This window comes from Sarcophilus harrisii, chromosome 3, assembly GCF_902635505.1.
Source record: "Sarcophilus harrisii chromosome 3, mSarHar1.11, whole genome shotgun sequence".
Classification (NCBI taxonomy): Eukaryota; Metazoa; Chordata; class Mammalia; order Dasyuromorphia; family Dasyuridae; genus Sarcophilus; species Sarcophilus harrisii.
In genome coordinates, this window is record NC_045428.1 from 71,191,756 (window position 1) to 71,219,316 (window position 27,561).

A 27,561-nucleotide genomic window follows, 5' to 3' on the forward strand; every position below is an offset into this window, starting at 1 on the left:
AACCATGGAATGACATGATCAGACATATGCTTTAGGAATTTTTCTTTGGCAGTATAGTAGAGAATAGATTAGAAAGAGGAGAAAATAAAGGCAGGAAGATTGATTAAGAGTCTATTGAAATAGTTTTGGCATGTGAGGAAAGTCTGAATTAGTTCAGTAGCCATGTTAGTAGATAATAGGCTGCAGATATAAAATATTATGAAGGTAGGATCAATACTTCACAATTGCATGGATATATAGAGCAAGAAACAAATGAAGTTGATGACAACTTTGAGAAGACATCTCATCTCACCTCATTGCACAGATCAGAGATTTTGAGGATTGGAAAAGATCCCAGAGGCCATCTAACAAAACACATATGTGAATAGCAGACAAGTGATTGTCTGGAATTTTCCTAAAGTTCTATAAGATGGGAGGATATGGGAGTGGAAAACATCATACAATTGTAGAAGTTTTAAAAGTTTGTATCTGCTGAACTCCTCCCCACATATGTTTTTTTGTTTTTTTTTTTTCCCTTTCATTAAGGGCTTGCTATCTTGAATATCTGGGGAATACATTGGGAAATTTAGGTAATAAAAAAATCAAAAGACATTATTATTTTTATAAAGATAGAATTTCCTGAAACACTAAGAGATTTTGTGACTTCCCAAAATTATATAACTAGTATCTTTCAGAGGGAGAACTTGAACCTTGCCTCAGAGACAATCTCTATGAAAGACTTTTCAGTGAATGAATTAATAAATGACAAAATAAGCACATATATAATTTATTTCTCTTAGGATTATGATGCACTAGAAAGACAAAGGGAACTTTTGAAATAGACCATTTTGAGATGTTCTGTTTTGTAGAAGAAAGATATGAATCAAAGAAAATACTTTATCCTTAGCTTATGACCCTCTCTCTTCATGAAAGTCTTATTGGGCCTCTATCAACTTCTGAATTTCTTTTCTTGGTAGTCTGATTTAAGGACAATCAAATGCCTATACTTCATTTTTCTATAGAAAACACCTGTCTCGGCTTTCTCATATACAATATAGAATATCACAGATCATCTTCTATCTTAGGTCTTTTGTTTATTCTCAGCCAAAATACTACAAAAGAACACCTGATGTTCCTGGGGGAAAAAAAACAACTTTAGAAAGCTATAGTATAATAAATTTAGCCCAAGTACTACTATTTCAAAATATCACTTTCAATATAGAAAAACCAAACACCAACCCAAACTTACCAACGTATAGTAGTGTCCCTTAGCCTATGTCTGGACAATAGATTAGTTTACCTTTCACGTCAATTACAATTTTGTACATCTATTTATTGACCAAGTATTATTGTAGAATACGTGTGTGTGTGTGTGCAGGCATACTTGCGCATATATGGAGAGAGAGATAGTGACAGAGAAGGAGAGAGAGAGAGAGAATGAAAATTTTATATACCAGTCTATTTATAAGTGCCAGTACTTTATTAAGAGCAACTACATTTATAGGTGAAGAGATATCAATCAAGTTGATTATAAAACCTAATTTATTCCCAAAGAAAAAGGAAAAAGAAAGAGTAATCTATTTTTTTTTTTTTACTAGCTCAATTTTTCCTAGTTGAAGACAAAGTCTTATGGGGTTGCTCCAGTCCTTCAGTCTTTTGAAAAAGAACATCAAAGAAATTTGATTGCTGAATTTCCAGCTATTCCATCTCTGACTAATTGATTATATTTTCCTATTATTTATTCTGATTCTTTAGGAAAATGATATCTATGGCTATTGATGTTAAATTTAAGATTGGAGGTTACTCCCAGAAAGGAAATGGTTACTCTTATCATCCTCCTTATAATGTTTTTGGGAAGTTTGTTTTCAAGCCATCATCATCATCTTCATTCTCTTTATCCCTAATCCTTACTCTGTTTATAGTCATTAATTTCAAAATCCCTCTGATAACTTGGAGCATCAGATCTTCTCAGAGGGACTTGATATACTTTTGCTTACACATAATCCTGTCCAGTCCAGAGAAGACACTGAACTTGTCATTAGAAAACCTTTACCTAATCTTGGCTCTATTTCTTAATAGCTCTATGACGTAGGCTAGTTAATTCATGCCACTTATTCTCAAGTATAAAATAATGTTCAAGGTCTTCTCATTTTATCCTTATATATGTCTGGTCTAGTCTAATCACCATCTCGAATCTTCTGAAAAATTAAACTATATAGTCTAGTTTCACTGCACAAGCATCTTGCATTTATTGTCAAAGAAGTCACTACTTCTTTTGATAAATATTATTTATTTATATAGTTTCACAAAATGGTTTGTCTAGAAAGAAATAAAAGCTATAATATTGCTTTAAAAGTTTTAAAATGTATCTGAATGTGTTAATTAAACCCAATATAAATTTATGTTAACTATTCTCCACTGGAGCCTCACTGCAGTTAGGCAACCATTATATTTTTCCTTAATTGAGTTAATATCCCACTAGGTTAACTACTACGTATCTTCTCATCCCTCATCAAGTCTTTCATCTCACCCACTTCCTCCCTTTCTTACACTCCTATCATTCAGCTTCTTCTTACTATATTTCAGGGATTCTTTCTTGTTATTCCCACTAATTGCAGATGTTATCCAAGACTTTGCCCTGAATTCTCTTCTCTTTTCAACCTTTATTGTATTACTTGATAATCTAACCAATTATCATCTATATGCAGGAAGATTCCCATTTCTATATATTCAACCCAAGTCTCTTTCCTAAGCTTTAATATTACATTGACCACTGAATTTTGTAACCTTACGTTCTACTACTAGCTCAAACTTGCATACCCAAAAATAAGCTCATTTTCTTTCCTTTTAAAACCTTTCCATTTCAGAATTCCCTTCTTGCTGTCTAGCTACCAACATCTTTCCAGTTGTCCAAGCTTGAATTCTCAGTATTTCCTGAAAATTTTCCTTACTTACTTACCCCTACACAAATCCAAATATTTGCCATATTTTGAAGGTTTTTTTTTTTTTTTTTAACCTTCAGATTTCCCTATTTGGCCTTTTTTTTCTCTATTCATACAGTCACAATATTAATTCAAGACCTTTAGCCTGCTAGCTGAACTACTGCAATAATCTTAAAACTGTGCTCCCTGCCATGTTTTTCTCTACTCCAGCATATTTCCACTCAGTGACTAGAGATTTTTCTAAAGCATATCATGAAAATTGTCACCACCATCCTGACTCAGTAGACCACAATGAAATTTCAGTGACCTCCAGAATAAAATATAAAGTTATCTTTTGGTGTTTAAAAATCTTCAGAACCTAGTTCCTTCCCTAGACACTAGTCCTAGATTGCTTGAAATTCCTCAAGCATGATATTATGTCTGTAGTCTTTTTCTTTTCCTTTGGCTGTCTTCCAGGTCTGGAATGATCTCGTTCCATTTTGTCTACTTCTTTGTTGACAAACAAAGCTTCCTTCATGACTCATCTCCAAGGTTACCTTTTGCAGGTAGTCTTTCCTCATCTGTCCAGGTACTAATGTCTTCTCCTTTCAAATTATGCTCCTTCTCTCATCTTCTGTGTATCTAGTTATTTAAATGCTATTTTACTTCTCTGATCATTCCCATTAATATGTGTTTTTTTTTTCCCTTTAGGGAAGGAACTATTTTCTCTTTCTTCGTATACATAGAGTTCCATACAATGACTGGCATATAATATGAGATTAGTAAAAATTTATTATACAAGCTAATTTTTTCCTTGAGATTGTATCACTTATATGAATTAGCTTTGATTTTCCTTGACATCCTTTATTCTATCTCCTGTATCTATTCTTTCTTCCCTTTTTCTTCTCTCCTCTGTATTATCCTTGTTATTTTCCCTTCTCACCTTTCAAGGCATTCTATGTTCTCTGTTTTCCTACCATTAGTTGTTGGTTTCTTCTAGTATAGTTTTGTTGAGAGGGATCTGATGAACTAATTCACCACAGATTATCAGTGATTGAGTTTTCCTTTCTAAGGTCTTTATAATCAGATATAATCAGTATAAAACAAAATCTTTAAAGGAATGGACTTCCATTTATAAAATATGGCAAGGTTGGTTAGTTGAAACTATATCATTTAGGTTTATCTCTTCTTTCTGAAATGACTTATGGTTGTAAATAACAGATTAATACATACTGACGATATAAACATTACAGTTATATGAGTGAATTTAATTTTACAAACATTAAATAAGCCCCTATGCCATCTCAAGCATTATATTTGATTCCTCTGAAGCTTCCTCTGAAGTAAATGAACTATTTAAAAAATAAAAACATTGTATATATATGTATAATATAATAATAAATGATAATTATTTTCTTTAGGGTTTTGTGTTTTTCAAATGTAGATAGGGTATCTCATTTGATTTTGTGGTTGAAATTTAATTTTACAAACATTAAATAAATCCCTATGCCATTATTTCAAGCATTATATTAGGCACGAGAAATACAAAACAAAAAAACTCAGCTGTCAAGGAACTTACATTCTGTCCAATGAATGTAATTTTTTCCCCCTGAAGAACCTTAAGAAATAGAATATTTTTTGAGGAGGGTGTATAATTAATACATAATCAGAGCATCTAGATGGCAAAGTAGATAGAGGACCAAGCCTGGAGTCAAGCAGACTCATTTTCTTGAGTTCAATTCTGACCTCAAATAGTTACTAGCTAAGTAACCTTGCACAAATCACTTAGCCCCATTTGCCTCAATTTTCCCAGCCGTAAAATGAATTGGAGATGGAAATGGCAAACTGCTCTATTATTTTTGCCAAGTAAACACCAAATACATTCACAAAGTATAAAATATGACTGAAAGTGATATAAAAACTAAAAAAGTTGATCCTGAAGGAGGATGGACTAGAAGTTTTCTCAAGGTCACCCTCCTCAAGGCACCAGTCTTGATATTCTTTTATTTTATAACCATCATTATAATATATAATCTTTAAGAAGATGGAGGTTGATGGGCTGTAGACTACCCTGGACTTTGATCTTAAATGGAGAAACAAAAATTAATGGCCCTGCCTCAGAAAAGAATGTAGTTCATTCACATGGCAGTGTGCCATTAAGTAACACTTTATGATTTGTAGTGGCTGTCTCTGCTTCCTCTGAAGTGAATGAACTATTTTAAAGAATAATAACATTGAATAGATATGTATAATATAATAGTAAATGATAATAATTATTTTCTTTAGGCTTTTGTATTTTTCAAATGTAGATAGGGTGTCTCATTTGACTTTGTAGTTGAAAATTCAAAGTATTAAAAATTACAGTTATATATATATATATATATATATGTGCATTTGGATTCAGGCTTAACTTTTATTCTCCTTCCTCCCCCATTTTCTCTTGTGTTTTCCAGCTGCAGAAGGAATGGTATGTAATCTTTTGTGTTCAAGTGATGGCTGCTGGGGGCCAGGCCCAGACCAATGTTTATCCTGTAAACGTTTCAGCAGGGGTCGGACTTGCATTGAATCCTGTAACCTCTATGATGGGTAAAAAAAAAAAAAAAACTTGCTTACTAATTTTTTTGCCTCTTGTGTTCTCATGTAGTTCTATCATCTTGGCTTTTTTAGACAATATCAATCTGATAAACTTTGAGGATGTGTATATTGCTCAAGGTTTTCAATAAACATCAAATACTTAACCTTTGTTTGAGGGGGCAAATGCTTTATAGAAATGTACAAGCTATTTCTTTAGAAAGGAAAAGAAGGCATAGATTTGGAATAAAATCTATGGATGTCTTACCTAGGAAGAGTGTTGTAAGATTCAGATAAATATGGATTCTTATTGGCCACATATTGACTAAAAAAACCTACAGCTTAGAATTATCTGTTTCTTATTATCTGTTTATTTTTTTGGTTAAATATTTACCAATCATATTTTAATCTGAGTGCTGCTTTATGAGGGACCTATTGCACCTGGTAAACCAAGAGTTTGATAACTCGATGCTAAAAGGTATATTATAAAACAATTTTATGAGTAGCATGTAGATCTGATTGAATGATAATTTAAATAGACAGCTTGGATAATACATATAATTCTAACATATTACCTGAAACAGATGATTGTCTCCAGTCTTCTTTCTTTTTCCAACCCTTAGATTCTGCATTCCAAATTTAAGTCCTCGTCAAACTTCCCTATATAGTTTATAAATATGCGGTGAAAGAATATCTCTCATTGTAACTTTGGATTAGGTCACTAATACAAGTTTTTGATGTCTCCATACTGCTTTAAGAGTTACAAAGTATTTTATATACATTATTAGCTGATATGAATGTCATGATAACCCAGTTATATATTTTTAAAAAATATTAATGTTATCATTTTACAGATGAAGAAACTGAGTGTCAAAAACAATGGGTGGAGGAACAAGTATTTATTAAATACCTACTACATGACTATATGTCATGTACCATGATAAGGGCTTTTAAAAAAACACATATTATTTGAGATTATAACAATCCTCAGAGGTAAATGTTGAAACTGAGTCAGACAGAGTTAAATTACTTGCCCAGGGTCACACAGCTAGTAAGTTTCTGAGTCAGGATTTCAATTCAGTTTTCTTTACTTTAATTCCTACCCTCAATTTACTGTATCACTTAGCTGCATTAAGAAGTGAAATGACTCACTTCTATACCAGTGCAATGTGTTTACAAGGTTTTATGTTTGAGATGACTATTATTTCAGTTTCTTGATTGATAATCTGCCATGTAAATAGATGACAATGTTTGGAGGAAGGTTACAGTGAAGTCTTTCTTGGAAATATTCTCCTACTAGGACTATAGCAATCAGCTATAAGAACATTTTAATTTGTTTCCCCTCAGGAACTACAGCTATTGTGTTGAAAACAATATCAACCCTGTACCTTGTTGTGCAAAATTTCATATCCTCATAAAATTAGTTTATCATATTATGTCATTTCATGCATCATGGTTGTCCCTCATTAGGAATGATGTGTCTTTTGTTTTTGTTGTTGATCCCAAATCAGATGTTCTCATATGCTTAACTGCAAGGGTTTTCAAACATTAGATTTGCTCTGTCTCACTTTAATGCCCTCTGTGTCCCCTATCTTCCTATAAACCTCCCAAAATTATCTTTTGCTGGATCTCTTTGGTTTATATTAGTGTCAGAGAGTACCTGTCATTGAGCAGATAATAATTAAAGAGTTCAAACCTAGTTATACCAGTCTCTCGGAAAGAAGGCACAACATCCTCCATGAAATGAGGAAAAGATGATAAAGAAATGTTTAAGTATGAAAACAACACTCTTAATATTTTCCCCAAAAACATCAGTTACAATTGAGACAAAATATTGCAACACATGGTGTATATTTTCCCTTTGAATTGTCTTCTTTTATGCTTCATATAATTATTATAAAGAGTGTTTCACCCGATAAGTTACATGATGAAAGAATTTTTAAGAAGGAACAAAGTAAAGGGTTATCATGACAAAGTAGATAGGGCTTAGAAAAAGGAAATCTTGAATTCAACTTTTGCTTCAGAAATATACTTTGTATTACTTTTAGCAAGTCATCTACCTTCTGTGTGCCTCAGTTTTTTCATCTGCAAAAATGGAGGAACTAGTGAATGATTATTTAGTTCTGTTCTAACTCTTAAATTTATGAACCTATGAAACATATTTCTGAAAAAGAAAATGACCTGAATATGTGATAAGAGCAAGAAATCATTTATGTACTGCCTATTGCCATCATTGTACTATCAATAGAAATAAAGGACTCTGGGACTTTCTGCCTAATCTACACAGAAATATAGAAATGAGTCATACAAAATGAGTAGGCCTTAAGGGATTATGATCCATATCATTGGAGGGAATATTCAAAAAATATTTGGAGATTTAAGATGAGGTCAGGAAAAAGGTTAGCATTTGCCTATTTTTGGATAAAAAAGCATCTTTAATTGGAGGACATGTTTTAAAAACAGAATTATATTGATAGACTGTATTTTATATGACTGAAATCTTAATATTGGATATCAGGAAATAAATTATGTTATTGAAAGGAATTTCCAAAGAATCTGAAAGTATTCTTTTGAAAAATTCCTTATATCCAATAAGCAAGAATCCTCCTGGGGATAGGGATTACAAAATATTGACAGATACATGCATGTAAATACAACATTTTTTAAAAATGGGTAGAGATGAACTAATAAGTGGAGGAATCAGGAGACGCCTTTTAAAAAAAATAGTATTTGAGGTAAAGTTTGAAGAAGATGAAGTTAGTACAAATACTAAGGTATTGGTAAGGATGGAAAGCATTCTAAGCATAGAGAATAATATTTGCAAAGGAACAAAGCTGTAGAATGGAAATTAAGGCAGAGAGCAGCAAATAAGTTGAAATGTGAGTCTTATCATGGAGTATATAAAGACTTCAAAGGGCTCTGTGGATACATTTTAGGAGGTCAATAAATTTGGATGAGAAATCTTAAATATTTATAATAGTCATAACAGCATTAATAATAATATTTGACAATTTAAGATTTACAAAGCCCTATGCAAAAATTATATTACTTCTTTTCATTCTCAAAATATAAAATACTGGCAGAAAAGTGACATTTAGTTAGTCCTTTATATATGTAGGGAAAATGAGACGCAGCTATTCACAATTAGTAAATATCTAAGGCTAAATTTGAATTCAGTTTTCCTGAAATCAAGACTATCTTTTTATTTATCCATTGTACCACCCAGGTGCTTCTTCCCCCCAACACCCACTAATCTCTAAATGAAATTTATCATACTCTTTAATTGTAAAGGGTTATACTAAATATCATTTTAAGAATGGATTCATAGCCTTCTCCAGATTATCTAAAGAGTCCATGACACAAAACAGTTAAGAATGGCTAGAATGAAATGTGTGTGAGGGAGAGTATTAATGTGAATAATGTTAATAATCCCTGAGAGAGAAGCTGGATCCAGATTGTGAAGGGTTTTAAATGCCAAACAACTGAGTTCATATTTTATCATAAAGGCAATAGGGAACTCTGAAGCTTCCTCAGCAGGACTGGACCTGAATTTTAGGAATATCATTTTGGCAGCTATATGGCGAATGCAATTATTACATAGTTACCAGATGGCCTTTTTAAATGTGAACATCATTATTATTAGAAGTAGATTGTGAATTATCCTTTTAACCACTTTTGCAAATTCATAGGTTGAGGGTCTCTTCCCTTAGTCTCTGCCATGAGTTGTCACTTAGAGGATATAGGATCTGTAAAGTAGAGAATCACTCCCTCCTGAAATCCTGACTGGTGAAAGGTCAAAAATATGTAAAATAAAGGAAACTTTATAATAGGAGAATTAAATGTTGATTCTCTGGTTTTCAACCATTAAGTGTCCGGTAAATGTAGATTGTAATCCATTAAAATAGAAGTTATGGTACAGAGTTATATTTCTTGCCAGCATCACATGTACTTATTTAATTCTACACCCTCTACCATCCCATCACTCAATATCATTGATTCTTAGCTATTTTTGCACATGTATCATAAACAACAGCAGTTGATAGATGGAAGTCACATGATTATGTTAAAGGCAAATATCCACAATTTAAGAGAAGATGGAACATTAATTTTTATATGACATAATTAAAAAGTTGAAAGGTTTTCTCCTAAAAATCTTTTACATTTTATGTGAAAATGATTTAATTCAAATGAATCTAAATAGGAAAATATAACTAAATTAAAACAGTCCTTTAAAAAAAAAAAATCATCACAACGAGGCATTCCCTCTAGGAAAGTACCTTAACAACTTCCCCTCAAAAGATGTTACCTGGGCATTTTAGAGATAAATTAATTTGCCCATGTTACACAACCATAATATATCAAAGGCAAATCTTGAATCCATTTTTTCTTTATTCAGAGGCCAACTCTTGATGAAAAAGAAGAGGATGTTGATTATGATGATAATAGATTTATATACCACTTTAAGGTTTATGAACCACTTTGTAGTTATCATCTCATTTTATTTTTATTCTTATTTCTGGTGAAAAGGTACTCTTATTATCCTCATTTTTAGATGAGGAAACTGAAACAGATAAAAGTTAAATGACTTGCTTAGGATTTACATAGTAAATATCTGAGGCAAGATTTGAAAACTGATCTTCCTGACTCTAGGTCCTTTGCACTATTCACTACAAAATGCTGCCTCTCAATAATACTTGTAATAAAAATATTAATATTAATGATACTAGATCAGAAATCTAAAAAACCCCAAATCTATCACATTAATATTTTCTTCCAATGACATCTAGTTTAAAATTGAGTCATCAAAAAGAAATTGAAGAATATTAAGCTTTTAAGGATCAGTAGCATTCATGTAACTTAGCAACAACAAAAATATAATAATTCAATAGCTATCCTCAGGTGTTAAAATATATTAAGTTTTAGCCTTAAGTAATTTTTTAATGACTTTTAAACTCGACATCCACACTCATTAATTTTAGGTAAAATGATAAAAAGATGTGTTTGCCATGTCATGAAATCTTCACTTTTATACTGTAGGCTGAATTGAATAACATTACATGACAAAATAACTTTCCCCAATGTGGAGCTGAGTATTCACTCCAGTGGAGAATATGGAAAACCATCTGGCTAACAATTGTATTTTCCCCTAATGGAGGTTATTCCTCCATGTACAGAAAAAAAAAGTTCCAAAATTTGTAGCATATATAGAAACAACTCTATTATTTATCTTTGAAAGAAGAGTTTTTAGCAGATGTTATTATGTATTTCATGTCAATGGCCTTCTTGCTCACTTATCCTCATGTACCTGATGTTTTTTTCCAGTGAATTTCGAGAGTTTGAGAATGGTTCCATCTGTGTGGAATGTGACTCTCAATGTGAGAAGATGGAAGATGGCATCTTGACCTGCCATGGACCGGTAAGCATGAAGTAAATATGATATTGTAACATCCCTGTTTGTAGCTAGGCATTTTGTAGGATGTACAAATAAGCTTATCATAGCATTGTTTCATTTATTTGTTCATCTAATCTTATAAATTTATAATTTAGTAGTGGAGATAAAACCACAAATAATGAAACTAAAGCAAGATAGTCATAACATACCCCTAAGAATGGTACAAAGTAATCATATCAACTATTATGGATGTTTGACAAGAGGAAGGACAGTGTGATCAAAAAAAGATTCCCTTGGAGATTAGAGACTTCAGAATAATACAGCATACAGATAACTGCTGCTTATTTGAGAGTTATACTTAAAGCAGAGCCTTCTTTTTTGTGTCATAATTATCCATGAATTAGACTAATTATTATTATTAAGGTCACTGTGACTCTTTCATTCAAATTATCATAATAATCCTTCACATCACTTTTCAAGGTATCATCATCTAATATCATTAGACATCAATAAATGTAGGGCAAAGATTTCCAGTATAGATAAACATTAATCCAAAAGGAAACATTAACATTTTAAACATTTGTTTCATCACCAAATTTAGGAAACACCTATAATCTTTCTTTTCCATTTTCAATCCCAGGCTACTGATTATTACAAAAGTAACATATGCATGCTTGTTGGTTTGATTACAAATTTCATGCTAGCTAACTTGAAATGGTCTCTCACTATAACTCAGCAAATCATTTTTCATTTCTTCCAAACCTTTCATTCTCTTCTTAATTTCAACTGTAACCCTTTTCCCTCATTCAAAATAGATTACTTTGACTTTTAAAAAAGTAAAACCAAACCAAACAAAAAACATTTAAATATATTTGTTCTTTGAACTGATATAACAATTTAAAACACATACTCTTCATTTCTCCCCTTATCCTTTTTCCAGAGAACCTTGGTGCATTATTTATCCCCTTAGTTTCTTCTTCTTTTATTCTTTCTGTGTTTAGGGTTTGCATCTGTCATTTAATTTATATAGGAAACTCTAAGATGAGAAAACTGATTCTATCCATGCAGGTCAGTACTGTCTCTGAAACTTAGAATTCTAGAAATATTTCCTAGGTTAGAAGGAAATGAGATGAGTTACCCAGGATCACAAAAACATTATACATCAGAAGTAAAACTTGAACCTAGTTCTTTGTGGCTCTGAGGTCTACTCTCTGTCTACTACCCTTCTCTTTGTCAATAAATACTCTCATTTTCCCTTTCCTAAGAAAACTATCCTCTTGACTCATTTTTTCTTTAAACATTTATAGGCCTTTTGCATTTCGGGGCCAAGATTCTAGAAAGAGTTATATCTATTCTACTTTGTCATGATTTACTTGCTCTTTCTCATTTGGCTTCTATGTCCAAGATTCTGATTCACCCTTATTGAGTGGCAAAATCTCCCTTTCCTCCTTTCTTTGTTTATCTAGCACGCATTAGTGTGTTTCACATACAGCAGATGCTTAATAAATGTTTATTCACTGACTAACCAGTCTATTAGAATTTTCTTTTCAAAGATGCCTACTGACATTCTGATTACTAAGTTCCAAGACTTTTTCTCAGCCTTAATAAAGTTCTTCATTCAGGTTAAGATTTGGGGGGTTATAAATAATTCTTTCACCTAACAGCAATTTATAATCTTAAGGTGGTAGGAATTCTAATCCACTAAATCCTATTAAAAACTGAGACTAGTTATATGATGGAAATATTTAAGGAGAAAAAGGACCTTCATAAACTTCTGGAGCAATTTCTTTTTTATATTTATCTCTTTTAATGCATAATTCTTCAAATCCTACTAAAAATTAGCTCTTTGAAGTAGGGATAGTTGCTATTATAGTATAATAAGAAGTAATCAAGTTTATTGTTTTCTTGTGGATAGATCTGAAATTCTCAAACATGACATAGTAAATCCTGGAAAGTTTAAGAGAGGCTTTCCTTAAGAAATCTCAATTTTATCATGCTTGGGCATGGGCAGTATTAAGTTGGAGGGTGTTTCAACCAAAGCACTAGTTTTGTTTTGTTTTGTTTTTTCTTTCTAAATTTAATTCTTCAAGACATATAGCAAACTGAAAAATAACATATTCATTGCTGAACTCAGGATCTGTATTCAGATGCCAAGCCTACCACTGAATACCAGTGTATCTTTGGAAAAATCTCTATGGATCTCAGGTTCCTCAATTGTAATAAAAAGGAAAGTTGAGTAGCTTGGCTCTGCAATGTTTGCTTGCTCTGGGTCCATCATTCTATGAACCAGCACCTTGCTCTGGGCTACACTTCAGACTTTATCCACCATGCTCAAGAAATGTCTTCATGCTGGAAACTCATTGTAGCCCTAAAATTTGCATATTGGAAATATCCTTTAATCCTGCAGCTTCTAAAACTAAAAACTATTAAAAAAAAAAAAGTGATTGGATCTTTCTGGAATTACCAAAAAAGGCAATAGACCTATCTTTTTTAGCTATAAGCTGCATTCTTCATTCTCTTTACCTTGGCTTCCAAGTTTACCCTCCCCCCTTCCCCTTCCCTCCTTTGCCCCTCCCTCCTTTCCCCCTCCATACACACCCTTATCATCTTCCATTTAAAGTTTGTTTTTTTTTTTCCTCCCAGAAGAATGGATATTTCTTGAGGGCAAGGACTGGCTATCTTTCAGTCTGTATTTATAATCTCATTAGTTAGCATGATGCCTGAAGCTAGCAAACTCTTTAAAAAAATGTTTGTTGATTAACAAGATTCTCAAGTAAGCATAAAAAAAAGTCATTGCTTTTTATCAGTGAGGCTGGAGGGAACTGATATGAAGAGGGGAGTAGCTTTGTGATCTGCTAAAGTAATCATAACCTTGATGCTGAATTCATATGTTTGTCATTTATTGCATGGATTCAACTGGATTAGAGATAGAAATCAAGAGACAGAGACAGATTCAAACTATAAAGGAGAAAAATAAGTTGAGAGACAAGAGAAAAATAGTTTTCTAAATCCTTGTTAAGTTACATGTTTTGCTTACTTATCAGAGAGAAATGGTAACTTATTCACTTAGAGATATACAGTCTATACCTTCTGGCTTTTAGCCAATCCTCAAATGGGGATCTAGATTTTTTTGAGTTAAGAAGTGGTCTGGAGTCAGAGATAAGAAGAGGATATTGTCTTCACTTCTATTTTCATTCCTCATGTTTATCAGTGCCTTCAAAGCTCTTAGGTTCTTTGGGGATTTAGGTCCAAATGATCAGTTTAAATATGTAAAATTAAATCTATAGTCATTTGAGTTTCTTTAAATTTCTTTTTTTTTTTAATGGTAGTGAAATTGGAAGTCAGTTTTATTTTTCTTTGGGATTTTTAAAACATTTATTAAGTTTTGTCATGTTTAGAAATCCATTTATGCTTTAAAAAATCATGTTTATCTAAATCACATTTTTAGGGATATTTAGAAAACTAGGAGAATAGAACAAATGGTACCTGATCGTATTTAAAACTAGAATGCAAATGGAATTTGAGTTTAATGCTCATATTGCCTTTGTCTCTTTTGCTCAGGCAGTTCATTTTTACATTGCATGATTCTTAATCCAGAACAGAAAACCCAATTGACTCATACATAGTAAGTCTTTCTTTCCCCCCAAGCTCAGCAAGAAGACATCAGCAAGTCAATTGTCTTGTAGGATAATTTAGGTGTACTACTGTGCATACTTGTGCAGTAAATGATTTCTTTTAATAGGCAACAATATGTGCATAAGTGCCCTGGAGCAGGTGTTAAAATTGGAAGCATGAAAACTGTACTCTTTGATAGGAGATAAGAAGTCATTATTAGCAGTCTTTTCCCAATGTACAGACTAAGCATTCTTTAAGCTATGGGTAGGGGGCCAGATGGGCAGCTACATGACAGTGCACAGAATACCAATTTTGTGCTCTTAGAGACTCATCTTCACGAGTTCAGTTCTGGCCTCAGACATTTATTAGCTGTGTGATCATGGACAAGTCATTTAACTCTGCTTGTTTCCTTATTTATAAAATGAACTGGAAAAGAAAATGGCAAACCAGTCCAGTAGCTCTGCCAAGAAAAACATCAAATAAAGTCATAAAAGTTAAGCGTGAACAATCACAAAATTTGTTGAGAAGACTGAGGAAGACTCAAAGCTTGGAAATCAGAAGTGCATGCTTATCTAACAATTTTGTTGCTGAAGAAAGGGGGCCAGACTTAATGTATTTGTCACAAGCATCCCTTCTAACAAGCCCATTTCAGAGTGCAGCATACTCAATTGACCAGTTTCTCCCTTGCTTGAAGAATACTGCTTGGGCTATCGACACAAATCCTATTGGGTTGAGTCAAACATGTTATTTTTCAGAACTAGATTATCTGCTTTGAATACCAGTCCACTTTTCCATGGATTGTAGTTTGTGGACCTCTTATTGTTCTTCAAAACTTTAGAAGTGAGCTAGTTGCAACCTAGTCTCTTCTAGCTCTAATACTAATTTACCCAAGATCTATAAAGAAATCCAAGAAGAGACCAAAGAAAGGAGTCTGATGCAATTCACAACCAGTTTGATGAAGTGATGTGATAAGGCATCCAATAACAGCACCTATTACCCTCTCTCTATCCAGAGGCTTAAATCATTCATTATTACTCTTTCAAAAGGGAGAGAAAGAAAACTATTATTTGTTTGTACTAGTGTAACAAATTGAACTTCAGCTCATCTGTCAATAAAAAGATTTCTTGTCATCAAACAGTAAATGATCAGGAAATAATTAAAGGATTCCTGTACAGGCTTTGAATTGAAGGTAGAATCCCTATATCTCACACTACTATATATTCCCCATAATCAGGAACCCTAAGCTTTCATGAGGATTGGTACCAAGTGGTAGTGTATTATTCATGGTTGAAGGTCCCTAAGGGTCAGCCCCTATTTCATTATACACTAAATATTTAATTGAGGAAGACAAAGCATATTAGTGTTCAGCTACAGGGAGGATGAAAGGAATTGGAATTTCTAAGAGTGTATTGAAGGTGAGAGATTTATTGAGTTATCTGCTATGTGAGTGCTATGGGACTTATGGGGAGAGGTTTCCAAAGGGGATTGGTCCACCATTGTTGGAATAGAGTGAGAAAGAGTATGTTTTATGTGAATTTTGAAATAAATTAGGAATTCTGAGAGGTCTTGATGCAATGAGATGTATTCACAGCATGGGGTATTACTTATACATACATATGTATGGGGGATATATATATATATATTAATATACATATATATATACATATATATATCATATATATATATATATATATATATATATACACACACATATGGGGTATACAATACTTATACATCAAAAATGGAAAGTAGAATTTTATGTATGAGAATTTTGAATGGGATTCCTTTGGCCAGAACATAGTTCAGGAATGGTGACAATAGGTGATAAGACTAGAAAAGGTTTGAGTTATACTGAATTAGGCTTTCAACATAATACTATGGGTGGATTGTAATACAAATTCATTATTTTTATAAAGCTTATTCTCTCCTTAAGTTTCTAAAAATCATTTTGCTTAATGTCAAAATAAGAAAATGAGAAAGAAATACAACATAAAGTATTGACAAACATAGACCATATCTAGAAAATGTTGGACAATCTAGTATTTTATACAACTCGCAAAAGAAATTGTTACACAATAGAGTACAGGTTCTATATTTACAGCCTTGGATCCTTAACTTCACAGTGTCTCAGGCATTTATGTTTGGAAAATAATATATGAGAAGAGTTACTAATTATCATTAGTAGTAGTAGTTTCTACATTTAGAGTACCCTATACTGATGAACTCACAGGTTCATTCACCCGACTCCCTCCCCCCCAAAAAAATCCTTATGTGTAATCAATGGGTAGAAGTTGTAGTGACAGACTTTTTCTATGTAAGGAAAAACCTTCTTAACTTTTAGGACTCTTTAAGATTGAAATGAACTGCCTTGGTAAAGAGGGAGTGCCTCCTTATCAGAGTCTATCAAATAAAGATTGGATGATATTTGGAGTGTTCTCATTCAAATTCTGACTGGATTAAATAGTCTTTGATGTTATTTCCAATCCAAAGATTTTATGATGCTATTATTTATTGCTTTAGACCAATGGAAAGCAATAGACAAAAAAGAACTTAAGAGTCAGGAAAGAACAATGCTCAGGTTCTTCAGGAATATGAATTCTTACCACCTCCAAATATTATTATTTCCAACAAATCACTGATTCAAAATAATTACCATTACAGAGATTGTAAAGTAAAATAAAATAAAAGCCACCCAAAATACTTGAACTAAACAAATCCCACTATTTCTTTTACCAAATACATAAACATGTCAGAAAGTCAAAACAGATTTAGTCTATAAATGTATTTACAAAGTGGTAGAAACAGTGGAAAAATTTTCTTCATAAATAAAAGAACAAAAATTATAAAAAGTCAAAGAGGGAACTTCAGTATCTCTTTATATATGATACAACAATTAATGTCATACCATATTATTTATCTAATAAATAATATTATAGTGATATGGTATTGTTGAGATTATTTGCTAGAGTCAGACTCTCCCCACACCAAGCTCCAAAATGATGAGGTTACCCAAAATGATGGGATACAGGAGTGATACCCCAAAAGTATGTTGGAGTTATGGGATGGTATAGCAAGTTATGGAGTCGTGTGTCATCTCAAAAGAATTTGTGGGTTTAGACATCCTCCAAATCAAAGAACATAGATTTTATTATGCTGCTAAGAGCTGTTTAAATCCATAAGGACTTTTAGTAAGGAAAGAGGCTTTAGTAATTAACAAAGGGATAGACAAGTTTTCCAATGGAACTCCCAATTTGCCAGGAGGAAGATTCAATCAAAGCTTGGCAAGTGTGAGGCAAAGTGTGGCAAACCCTTTTAGGGTTAATCTTTACTGGATCCTAAAAGGAATTTAGGATGCTATTGTGATACTGAGCATGCAGACTTACCCCCAAAAGGAGTTAGCTATAACAAGGAGAAAAATACCATAAGGCAGGATCATAATCCTAGGCAGAACCCTAAAAAGAATTAGATATAACTATTGACAGGTAGGCTAGAGAAGCTTAGCAAGGATATATATTATGAGCAGATCCTTTATAGGGAAAACATAACTTTGGGGGTTTAACATCATAACTTGACTTGCTAATTGGATACAATAAAAGTGAAATTTCCAGAGACCTCTACCTGGAATGGGTATTTAATCAAAAGTCCACTTGGAAAAAAAAAAGGTTTCTTAAGAACAAAGGACCCACTTCAGGCTGAGATGATGCTCTTCCACCTTACCTCAGGGAGAGTCATAATCCTGTCAGTGCTTTAGACTTTTTTTGCTAATGCCCACCTGGATACCTAGGACCTCATCAATATTATGCATATAATAGATATGATACCCACAGTTATGCAATATAATATTGATGAGGCTTAGATATGGAGTACCTAAATGAAATTAGGGTTTAATTGAGGTCTAGTGGCAGGTTCCAGGTACAGGGAGTTAAATGGAGCTCCCCCTTTGGATTCGGTGCAAGGATACAGAGTTCAATGAAGTCTAGTAGCAGTGCAAGAGTTCCCAATAAAGGAATTTATTGGCCTGAAAAGCTAGATTGATAAAAGAGGTTTATTATGGATGGGGTTTGGGAGTAAGGTTAAAGTATAGTTAAGGAAATAGGTGAAGGTAAGATAGGCACCAGAAATAGGATTCCAGTGGACAGAGATCCCTGGCATGCCAGGTGTAAGGCTGGCATGTTTGGAACCTCTGCAAAGAGAGTATTCCAGCTTAACTCTTTTATAAGGAGAGATTCAGCTGGAGGGACCTGTGGGTGTAGCCCCAACTTGGCTCAGATCCTGGTGGGGCTGGGACAGGCCTGGATCTTCTATTGGAATTCAAATGGACCAGGATTTGTGAATCAAAAGGTCCTGGATTGATAATGCATCAACTAGGACGGGTTGGGAATCAGAAAGAAAGAAGTAATCAATTCTTAAAGGGACCACACCATACCCCCATCAATATACTCTAAAATAAATATATAATAATATATATTTATGTGTTTAATCCATTTATTCAGACTCCTCACCATATTGCATACAAGTAATCACTATCCATTGTTTGAAGAAATGACCCACTACTTCCTAATGTAGCCCACAACACTTTGGGAGTAATTCTTATTGTGAGAAAAAATATTTCCCCCTTATGTAAAGATTAAATTTGCATTTTTACAAGCTCTAACTCTGTGTTTTATTCTTTAGAAGGAAAACTGAGTAAGTCTAATAATTTCTCTTCTCTATAACATCCTTTCAAATATTAGGAGACAGGTGACATATATTCTCCAGTCTAAATATATTTATTGTCTTCAACTAGCCATTGTTACAATTCAGGTTGCCCTTCTCTAGAAGCTTTCTATATGATAATTTTCCTTTCTAAAATACAATGTACAGAACTTTATATCATATCTTATATGTGATATGACTAGGGTGGACTGCCTTAGCACTATTACCTGGAATCTATAAAGCTCTTAGAGTAATTCAAAATCATATTAACTCTTTTAGACAAAAATGTAATTTGACCTAGAAGAGCAGCATGGCTGTAAAATAGTTTATGTGAAAGACATCTTGAGATTTTAGAAGCTTGCCAGCTCAGTATCAGTTAATAGTCAACAATCCCAGGTGAATTTAAACTGTAGTAAAAGATGCTTAGTATACCTATTGGGAAGATGATAATCCTGCTGAAAGTCAATACTCAGACTGCATCTTGAGTATGTGCTCACTTCTACATAATAACATTGTATAAAGGCCATTGATATTCATTCACAGAAGGACAATCAGAATGCCATAATACAAAGTTCATGCCACAATACAAGATTAGTTGAATGAACTGTGAATGCTTGACTTAGAGAAGAAATAATGGCTGAGTTCAAATATTTGAAGGACTATCATGAAAGAGGAATTAGATTTGTTCTTTTTGAGTCTATGAAACACAAAGAAGAGCAATAGATAGGTATTGCAAAGAGTCGGATTTAAGCTCAATATAGGAAAAACCTTTTCAACAATTAGATCCATTTAAAAGCAACTTTGGTAGCTTTAGGAGGTAATGGGGTTTCCCTCTTTTTAGATCTTTAAGCAAAGACTTAGACAAATGCTTCTCAGGGATATTGAAGGGAACATTTTCAAAATAGAGAACTATCCTTTAACTCTAACGTTCTTTGAACTTTTGAAGATTATTAGCAGATTCACCTCACAAAGCAAGAGAAGGATTCAGTAAGGTAGGCACAATGGACTTAACTGAACCAGAGTAGTTAGAGATAACTAACAGAGCAGTTAGAGATGAAACTGAAGGGGAAAAGAACCAAGAAATATGAAATAGAAGACCTATCAGCATTTCTAGGGATCAGTTTTTATCAATGATAATAATGGAACCCTTATATTTCACCTCTGTCCCTAATGTATTTATATATCAATTGGAAAGAATTTTTAGGAAAATTAATTTAGATTAAATAGCTTCTGAGTTCTTAGAGTTACTCTAGTTTTGAAATTCTGTGATTTTCCTATTTACTATTGCAGAGCAATAGAATGCCATTTGTTTAATGCTTAGAGTTAGGGAAGAGAACTATGCTACTTCTTGTAGTGACTTGAACTCTATTGTCTACTTCCAAATATTGCCATTTCCAATTTTTAACTAATACAAATTTTAACTGATACAAAATTATTACCGCAACAGGGAAACTAAGAGAATCTCATACTCTATTGAGCCAGAAAATACCAGATCTCTTTGCTAAGTGTGAAGACATATTAGTTATTAAAACTGGACCAGACAATCACATGCAAAAATATGTTCTTGAAGGCAGCAGACTTTTGACGATACCACTTCAAATTTTAAAAACATCCTAAAGGAGAAACACCCAAACGAATGGAAACAAATATGGGCAATAAGTGAGAGGATTTTAAACTGGAAAAAATATGGAGAAGACTTCAATAACTAATCCATATGCCTACTTTCTTTTCTTTATAAAAGTTTTAGGAAATTTCTCTACCATTGGATTGATATTACCTTGATGAAAACACAAGAAAGGAGGCATATTTTAGTAAATGATTTTATGTATCAAATCTCATCCTTAAAGTTACACAATGACACAAGTAGTATCCAACTTTCTCTTTCAATGAAGTAGAGGAAAAATCTTATTTTAAAGACCTTTTTATGACAAGGTTTCTCCCATGCATTAGATGAGATTCTAGGAGAGTATAGTCACATAGATAACTTGCTTGCTTGCTCTTTTTGAGAGCCCCGAAAATGCCAGCATCTGGATCCTACCCCAACCACAGTTTCTGCTTCCAACCCAATGCTGGCAACAAGTATCCAGTGGAACTTTCTTTGAAAACAAAAGGCATATTGTATGTTCTTCTACTACCAATTAACCAATCTATCAATTACCAAATATTTATTAAGCGCCTACTATATCAGCCCCTGGAAGTGCTGAGATACAAAGGCAAGAATAGTCTTTATCCTTAAGGAGCTACCATTCTACTGATATAGATAATATATAAATAACTAAGTACATACAAGATATGTATGTATCTTGCTATGTACCTTGGAAGGTAATTTCATAAGGCAGGAATACTGGCAAGTTGGGAAAATAGGAACGGTTTCCTACATAAAATAAGATTCAATTTACATCTTGAGAAGTCAAAGATACTAAGAAAAAAAGCAGCAGAAGAAAGAGCATTCCAGATAATACAGGATAGTCAACTGCAATATCATGGAAATAAGAGATTAAATATCATGTGTGAGGAACAGTTAAGCATGCTAATGTAATTGGATCCTGGAGTACATGGAAGACAGTGAATTAATTATAAGAGGACTAAAATATTAGGAAGGGTCCAAGTCGCAAAGAGTTTTAAATTCCAGAGGACTTTAGAAGAATAAGACTTTGTATCTACCTCTTCAGGGACCACATGCTCCACTTCTTTATAGCCACAGCCACTATAAGACCTAGTAAAGAGAATTCTTGCCCCCAAATTCCTTGGCACCATGAAATGGTTCATTTCCTGTATTTTTCTCAGTTAAAATAACACTAAAGAAGAGACATTACCATTTGATTTGTTGTAGAACCCTTAGGACTAAATAGTCTTTCTATGTAACTTAAAGCCAAAACTCTGATTGAAATGTGAGCTCCAAAATAACAGGGACTATCATGATTTTCTGTTTGCATTGCCAGCATTTAGCTCAGTGTTTTAAACATATTAAGTACTTAATGGTTTTTATAAATTTTTTTCATTCATCATTAATATTTAGCATGTTGTACATAAGGAAAAATATTTCCATTTGAGTACATTAGCAATTATTTTCAGGGTCCTTATTTCCCATTTCAAAGTTGTAATGAAGATGATTGAAATGGACTCAGAACAAATGTGGTATTGCCAGATATTGTTGTAATCTAATGTTAACTGTCAAATTATCATGCAAAGAAAATGCTGTTATTCCTTATTCCATTGAATTGATCACTTGCCATTTTAGTCAGTTAATATTGGGAACAAAACAAGTAAAGTTATGAGAAGAGAAGCTAAAATTGTGTCCCTATGGTAGATCAAAGAAATTTTGATAAAGGAAGACAATTGTAATATTTCAAAACAAAACTTTTTTTTGTATTATTCTGTAAAGGTCCTGTTTGCAATAAGGTATTCTAAGAATTTGCTGTGTGTTTTTCATTACAATTAATTGTTTTTTACATAGTTAAATCCACATTCATTATTTCGGAAATGTCTTCCAGTTTCTTTGAGAAAACAATGCCTAATGTATTCCTAGCAAGCCAACTTTCTTAATAATTTCAGAAGAAAGCTCATCCATTTTTCTTTCTTTTCTCATTTGCAGGGACCAGATAACTGTACTAAGTGTTCTCATTTTAAGGATGGTCCAAACTGTGTGGAAAAATGTCCTGATGGATTACAGGGTGCCAATAGCTTCATATTCAAATATGCTGACCAGGACCATGAATGTCACCCCTGTCACCCAAATTGCACCCAAGGGTAAGTTTTCTCAAAGAGAAAATTTTGACTTTTGTAAATGTGGAAGGTCAAAGGTTAGATGTTTTAAATTGGCCAGAAGAAATGCTGTTCTACTTATTCTGAAACCATTTTTACCCTAGGCTCTAATATTGATTCATGTCTGATGCTTTGAGTTTAGAGACACTGAAGTGAAACAATTAATTAGAAAATTATCTTTACATCAGTTTTTTTTTTTTTTTATTCCATGATAAACAATTTAGTTTCAACACAACTTGGACCATTCAAGAATTTGATAGTTGTTCTTCATTATATAATAACCTAACAATAATTTTGTTTTTTGTTTTTTTAATAATTTAAGTGACATAAAGGGACAGACAGTATAAAATGGAAAAAATAGCATTAGATGAATTTGATTAGTCTTTGAAGATGAAACCAATATATAAATGTTCGCATCATGGGAGATTTTCTAGCTAAAAGTGGAGAATTGCATCTTTTCTAAGGAGATTGTGAAAAGGATAGAATTCTTTAGATGGGTTAGAAATTTAAGGGATTCTGAGTTCCTTTCCAGTTCTGAGAATTGATAATAATATTTTTGGTGTTGATTTTTTAAAAATCTCGATTCAAAGATACAGTTTTCTTTTTTTGTCATAAATGTTTTTCAGTAAAGAACTATCCCTTTGATCCAGAGCTTTGACCAACTCTTTCAGAACAAGTGAGGATGACAGATGAAACAGAGAAACTTGAGAAAATAGAAATGTTTTAAAAAAAACTGACCTATAAAGATACATTACATAAAGACCATTTTAATATAACCTTGAATTCTTTTAAAGCAATATATTGTTTAAAGATGTGTATGTCTCTTTTCTCATTTAGTTAATAAAATTTATTTTACAATATCAGATTCCCACATATTTCCTGAAGAGTACATGTTAATCCCTTTTGGAAAGACTGAAGATATAGCCATACTTAAGCTTTGATTAGGAAATTTTCTTGAACTCCAAGTAGGGGTCAATGATCAAAAAAGATATTGAGAAGCCTGACTACAGAACAATTTATAAGGAAGCAGGAAAAAAAAAAAAGGAAAAAAAAAACAATAAAAAGCACAAAAAGAAAATCTGAAGAAATACTTTCACCCACTTATTTCCCCTCTAGGAATGTAAACAACTTAACCTTTAAATAACATATATTTCCCCATTTACCTTTCTTTCATTCTCTTGAGTCCAGTATTTGTAAATTCATTTTTCTGTTTAGTTCTGTTTTTTTTTTTTTCAATAGAATTGATTGAAAGTCTCTTATTTCATTGAAGCTCCATTCCTCCTCACCCCACCCCCGCAAAAGATGATGCTGAATCTTGCTGGATAGTTACACCCACACTGAAAAATAACTGCTTATAGGACATTTTTTTTTAGCAGTGCTTTTCTCTCATTTTGTTGTAAAACCAACTTATTCTAGAATTGAGAGACTTTTCCTCCTTAAGTTATAACACAAAGTTCTCCTCCTGCTGTTATGGATACATTAACTCTTGCAGGTAAGTATGAGAATTCAAGATCTTTGCTAGTTTAATGACCAACTGGTAAGGAGATATTGCAGAAGCTAAGCAACCAACACTATCTACTGCCAGAGGAAAAGACAACCATTTTTAAGTATTTCAACCATTTTCTACAGGATGAGCACCAGCAGCTTAAGCTGTTTTCCTCAGTGGCAGTCCTTAAAAGGTGGAATATTAAAAACTCTGCAAGCAAGTTCAGTTCAGCCAATATACCTTTGTCCCTTCATTGAGTAATGAATGCTAGCACAAAGACCCATGGGGGCTGAAATCATCATGAAGAAGTATTTCGTGGAGGAAGCTAAAAAGTGATCACTGGGTACTAGTTGTGTGTTTTGGAGGGTGCTTTTACCTGAGTTAAGATATTTCATGAAGAACAACACGTACCTTTGGAAAGGAAGGAAGAGTCCCAGGCTAGGTGAAAGAGGAGTAGGGGGGGAGGATGAAGGGGTGAAGGGTTAGGAGAGAGGGAACTTTACTTGTTAAAATAATCATCCACAAGAGGGTTTTATTGTTTTGCAGCTAAAATTAAACCAGTAAATTATTCAATATAATGTTGATGTCAACAGCTGTTGCCATTCAAAATGAGACCTTTTGCTGCCTTTGCAAATCTAATTACAATGGAACCATTAGGGAAATGAAAGTGAGATCACAGAGACACAGACTGGATCTGTTGCTGATATGTCTTCCTCCCAGCTTCTTTAAATCACAGTTATGCAATAAAGGGAAATACATACAGTCAGGGAAGATAGAAGTAGAAAACTCTGAAAAAGAAATAGTTTTCCCTGAACTGCAAGATCTTGGATCCTGGCCAGAAGGCAGCATGAAGGTGTATTACAGAGAAGAACAAATCCCGAATGCTCACCTGGGAACCAAGAGCAAATAGAAAGGAACCAGTCTTCAACACTGGGATATTAAGGGCTGTGGATAGATAGAATGGGAATGCATCATGTTGGGGGGCAAATGGAGTCTCTAATGATTGATTCAACCCCATGTGTTTTTAATCTGCATTTTAGCCTAAGGCTAAAGAGCCCCAGAATATAATTTTTGGACTGAGGAGTTTTCATTTCTGCTCTACTACTGGCCAACATGCCTCTTTGAAATTTTTTGATGAAATACATATATTAGAGAATCCTTTTTGTTTCTTTGTTTTTCAAATTGGATATACAAAACCATGGCAGTTCAGGTTAAAATCATAGAATCTTTGGTTAGGTGATGCAACAAATGACTATTTTCCCTTTGAAATAATGTTTAACATGTGTAGATTACATGTGATCTTAGAAATTCATGGTAAAGGCTTTCTAGACCAGCTTTCCCTATAGCCACCAGCATCACTTTTATAAGTCTCAAAAGTGACAGTTTAATAAGCCAGGAACTAAGTTAATTGTAATGGTGTTTTCATCACTTTTTAGAAAGAAAATTGTTACCTTTATTTTTTAATGGTACCCAAAAAATAAAATCATCTGACAAAATCTAAAAAGCACTTACTCCATTAAGCTTATATTGAATATGATGATCATAATAAGTGCCTCAGATGAAATACTTATATTTAAATGTATCAAAATTTGTGACTACATTGATGAAGTACTCCTTTTACTAACTGAGGTATCAGCTTTCCATATCTTAGTAGGTGGCTTCATGAACAAAAAATTCATCCTCAAGCCTTCCCTAATTTATCTACACGGCCCTTGAATTTATATAAATTAATGTATGAATGTATACAAACAAATATACATCCATATAGACACATACAAACAATCATTTAGCTCTGTTCTGAAATGGTTCTAACTTGATGGTTCTTATTGATATTTGTACTTTACTGAGATGCACTTAGGGTCATATATCATTTGAAACATCCCGGTGAGGAATCTAGTACCTATTTCCAGTCTCATGGAGGATATGTATATTTCCAGTTTCAAGGAAGTACTTTACAAAGTCCAAATGGAACAAAGATTTCCCAAGGGCAATAATACTAGCTAAAAGTTATAGAAAAATTTAAAAAAAATATGTAGATGGATATAGCTGTATCTCTGTATCTGGATACACATACATTTATTCATTTACAAATATGTATATATAGGAAAATACATATTATATGTAATCTATATATATCTATATATATATATACACATATATCCTCATATATGTAAATGATAGATATACATATTGATCAAGATACCTATTTTGATCCTTAAAATAACCCTATGAAGTAGGTAATATTTTCATCTCTATCTTATAGGTGGGGGAACTGACTTGCTCAGTTAACTTAAGTGATTGGCTCAGTAAAAAAACATAATAAATATTTTGGGTTTGAATAAAGGCTTTCTGATTCTATGTTTAATGCTCTGTCCAGTAGCCTACCTTGTTCTTTATAAATGTATTACATTGGGGAAATTTTCAATGATATCAAACTGCCTTTTTGCTCCTTCCTCCCTAAAAAAATAATTTTCAAAAAAAATTGTAATAATAAATCTATAGGGCTATGAATCATATAATACTTTGATCTCAGAAGAATAAAATTTTTTGTTTAACCCAAAGATCAATGGAAAGACACAATGGGTATATATAGGCTGCAACATTATTGCTAGCAATAACACTATAATAAGAAGGCAAGGAATGTATCATTGGTACATACTATTATCCAAATTCTTCAAGGACATATCATTTCATCAGTGTCAATAATCCTTCTATGGACTTGTCATCAGCATAGTCATCACTAAAGCCAATCTGTTGATAAGTTTCCCTCAATTTATCTAGCCTGGGCCCCATAGAGCAACAAGACAGCCCTTTCACATCCAAGCTGTTGGTCAAGGACTTTGTAGTTTAATGAACTCTCCAGAGCTTTGATTCTATTAGCTTAAATCTTGAGATCTTGAAAATTAAGAACCATCTCAATGTCAATAAATATCATTACAATTGATCTTTCATTGAATACACATTATACAATATATATGTATATAATATATATTTTATATGATAATACATATTTATCTGGTTATCTAATGTATCATCCTGCTACTGTCAATACTCCAATGGATCAATGTAAATATCTTCTGATATTGTTCTGTTGTTATTGTTCTAGTGATGAAATTTGAAATCCAGCTCACTATCTT

At 32.9% G+C, this 27,561-nt stretch overlaps 1 protein-coding gene across 4 annotated transcripts in view; it reads left to right on the forward strand.

The window, feature by feature from the left end:
- The window catches only part of ERBB4 (erb-b2 receptor tyrosine kinase 4), a 1,320,366-nt gene that overhangs the window by 974,488 nt on the left and 318,317 nt on the right, over positions 1–27,561 (forward strand). For all 4 annotated transcript variants that reach the window (XM_031963609.1, XM_031963611.1, XM_031963608.1 and 1 more), the window contains exons 13-15: positions 5,354–5,486; positions 10,794–10,887; positions 22,769–22,923. In XM_031963609.1, the coding sequence (XP_031819469.1) occupies positions 5,354–5,486; positions 10,794–10,887; positions 22,769–22,923 (382 nt within the window). The remainder of the gene's footprint in view (positions 1–5,353; positions 5,487–10,793; positions 10,888–22,768; positions 22,924–27,561) is intronic.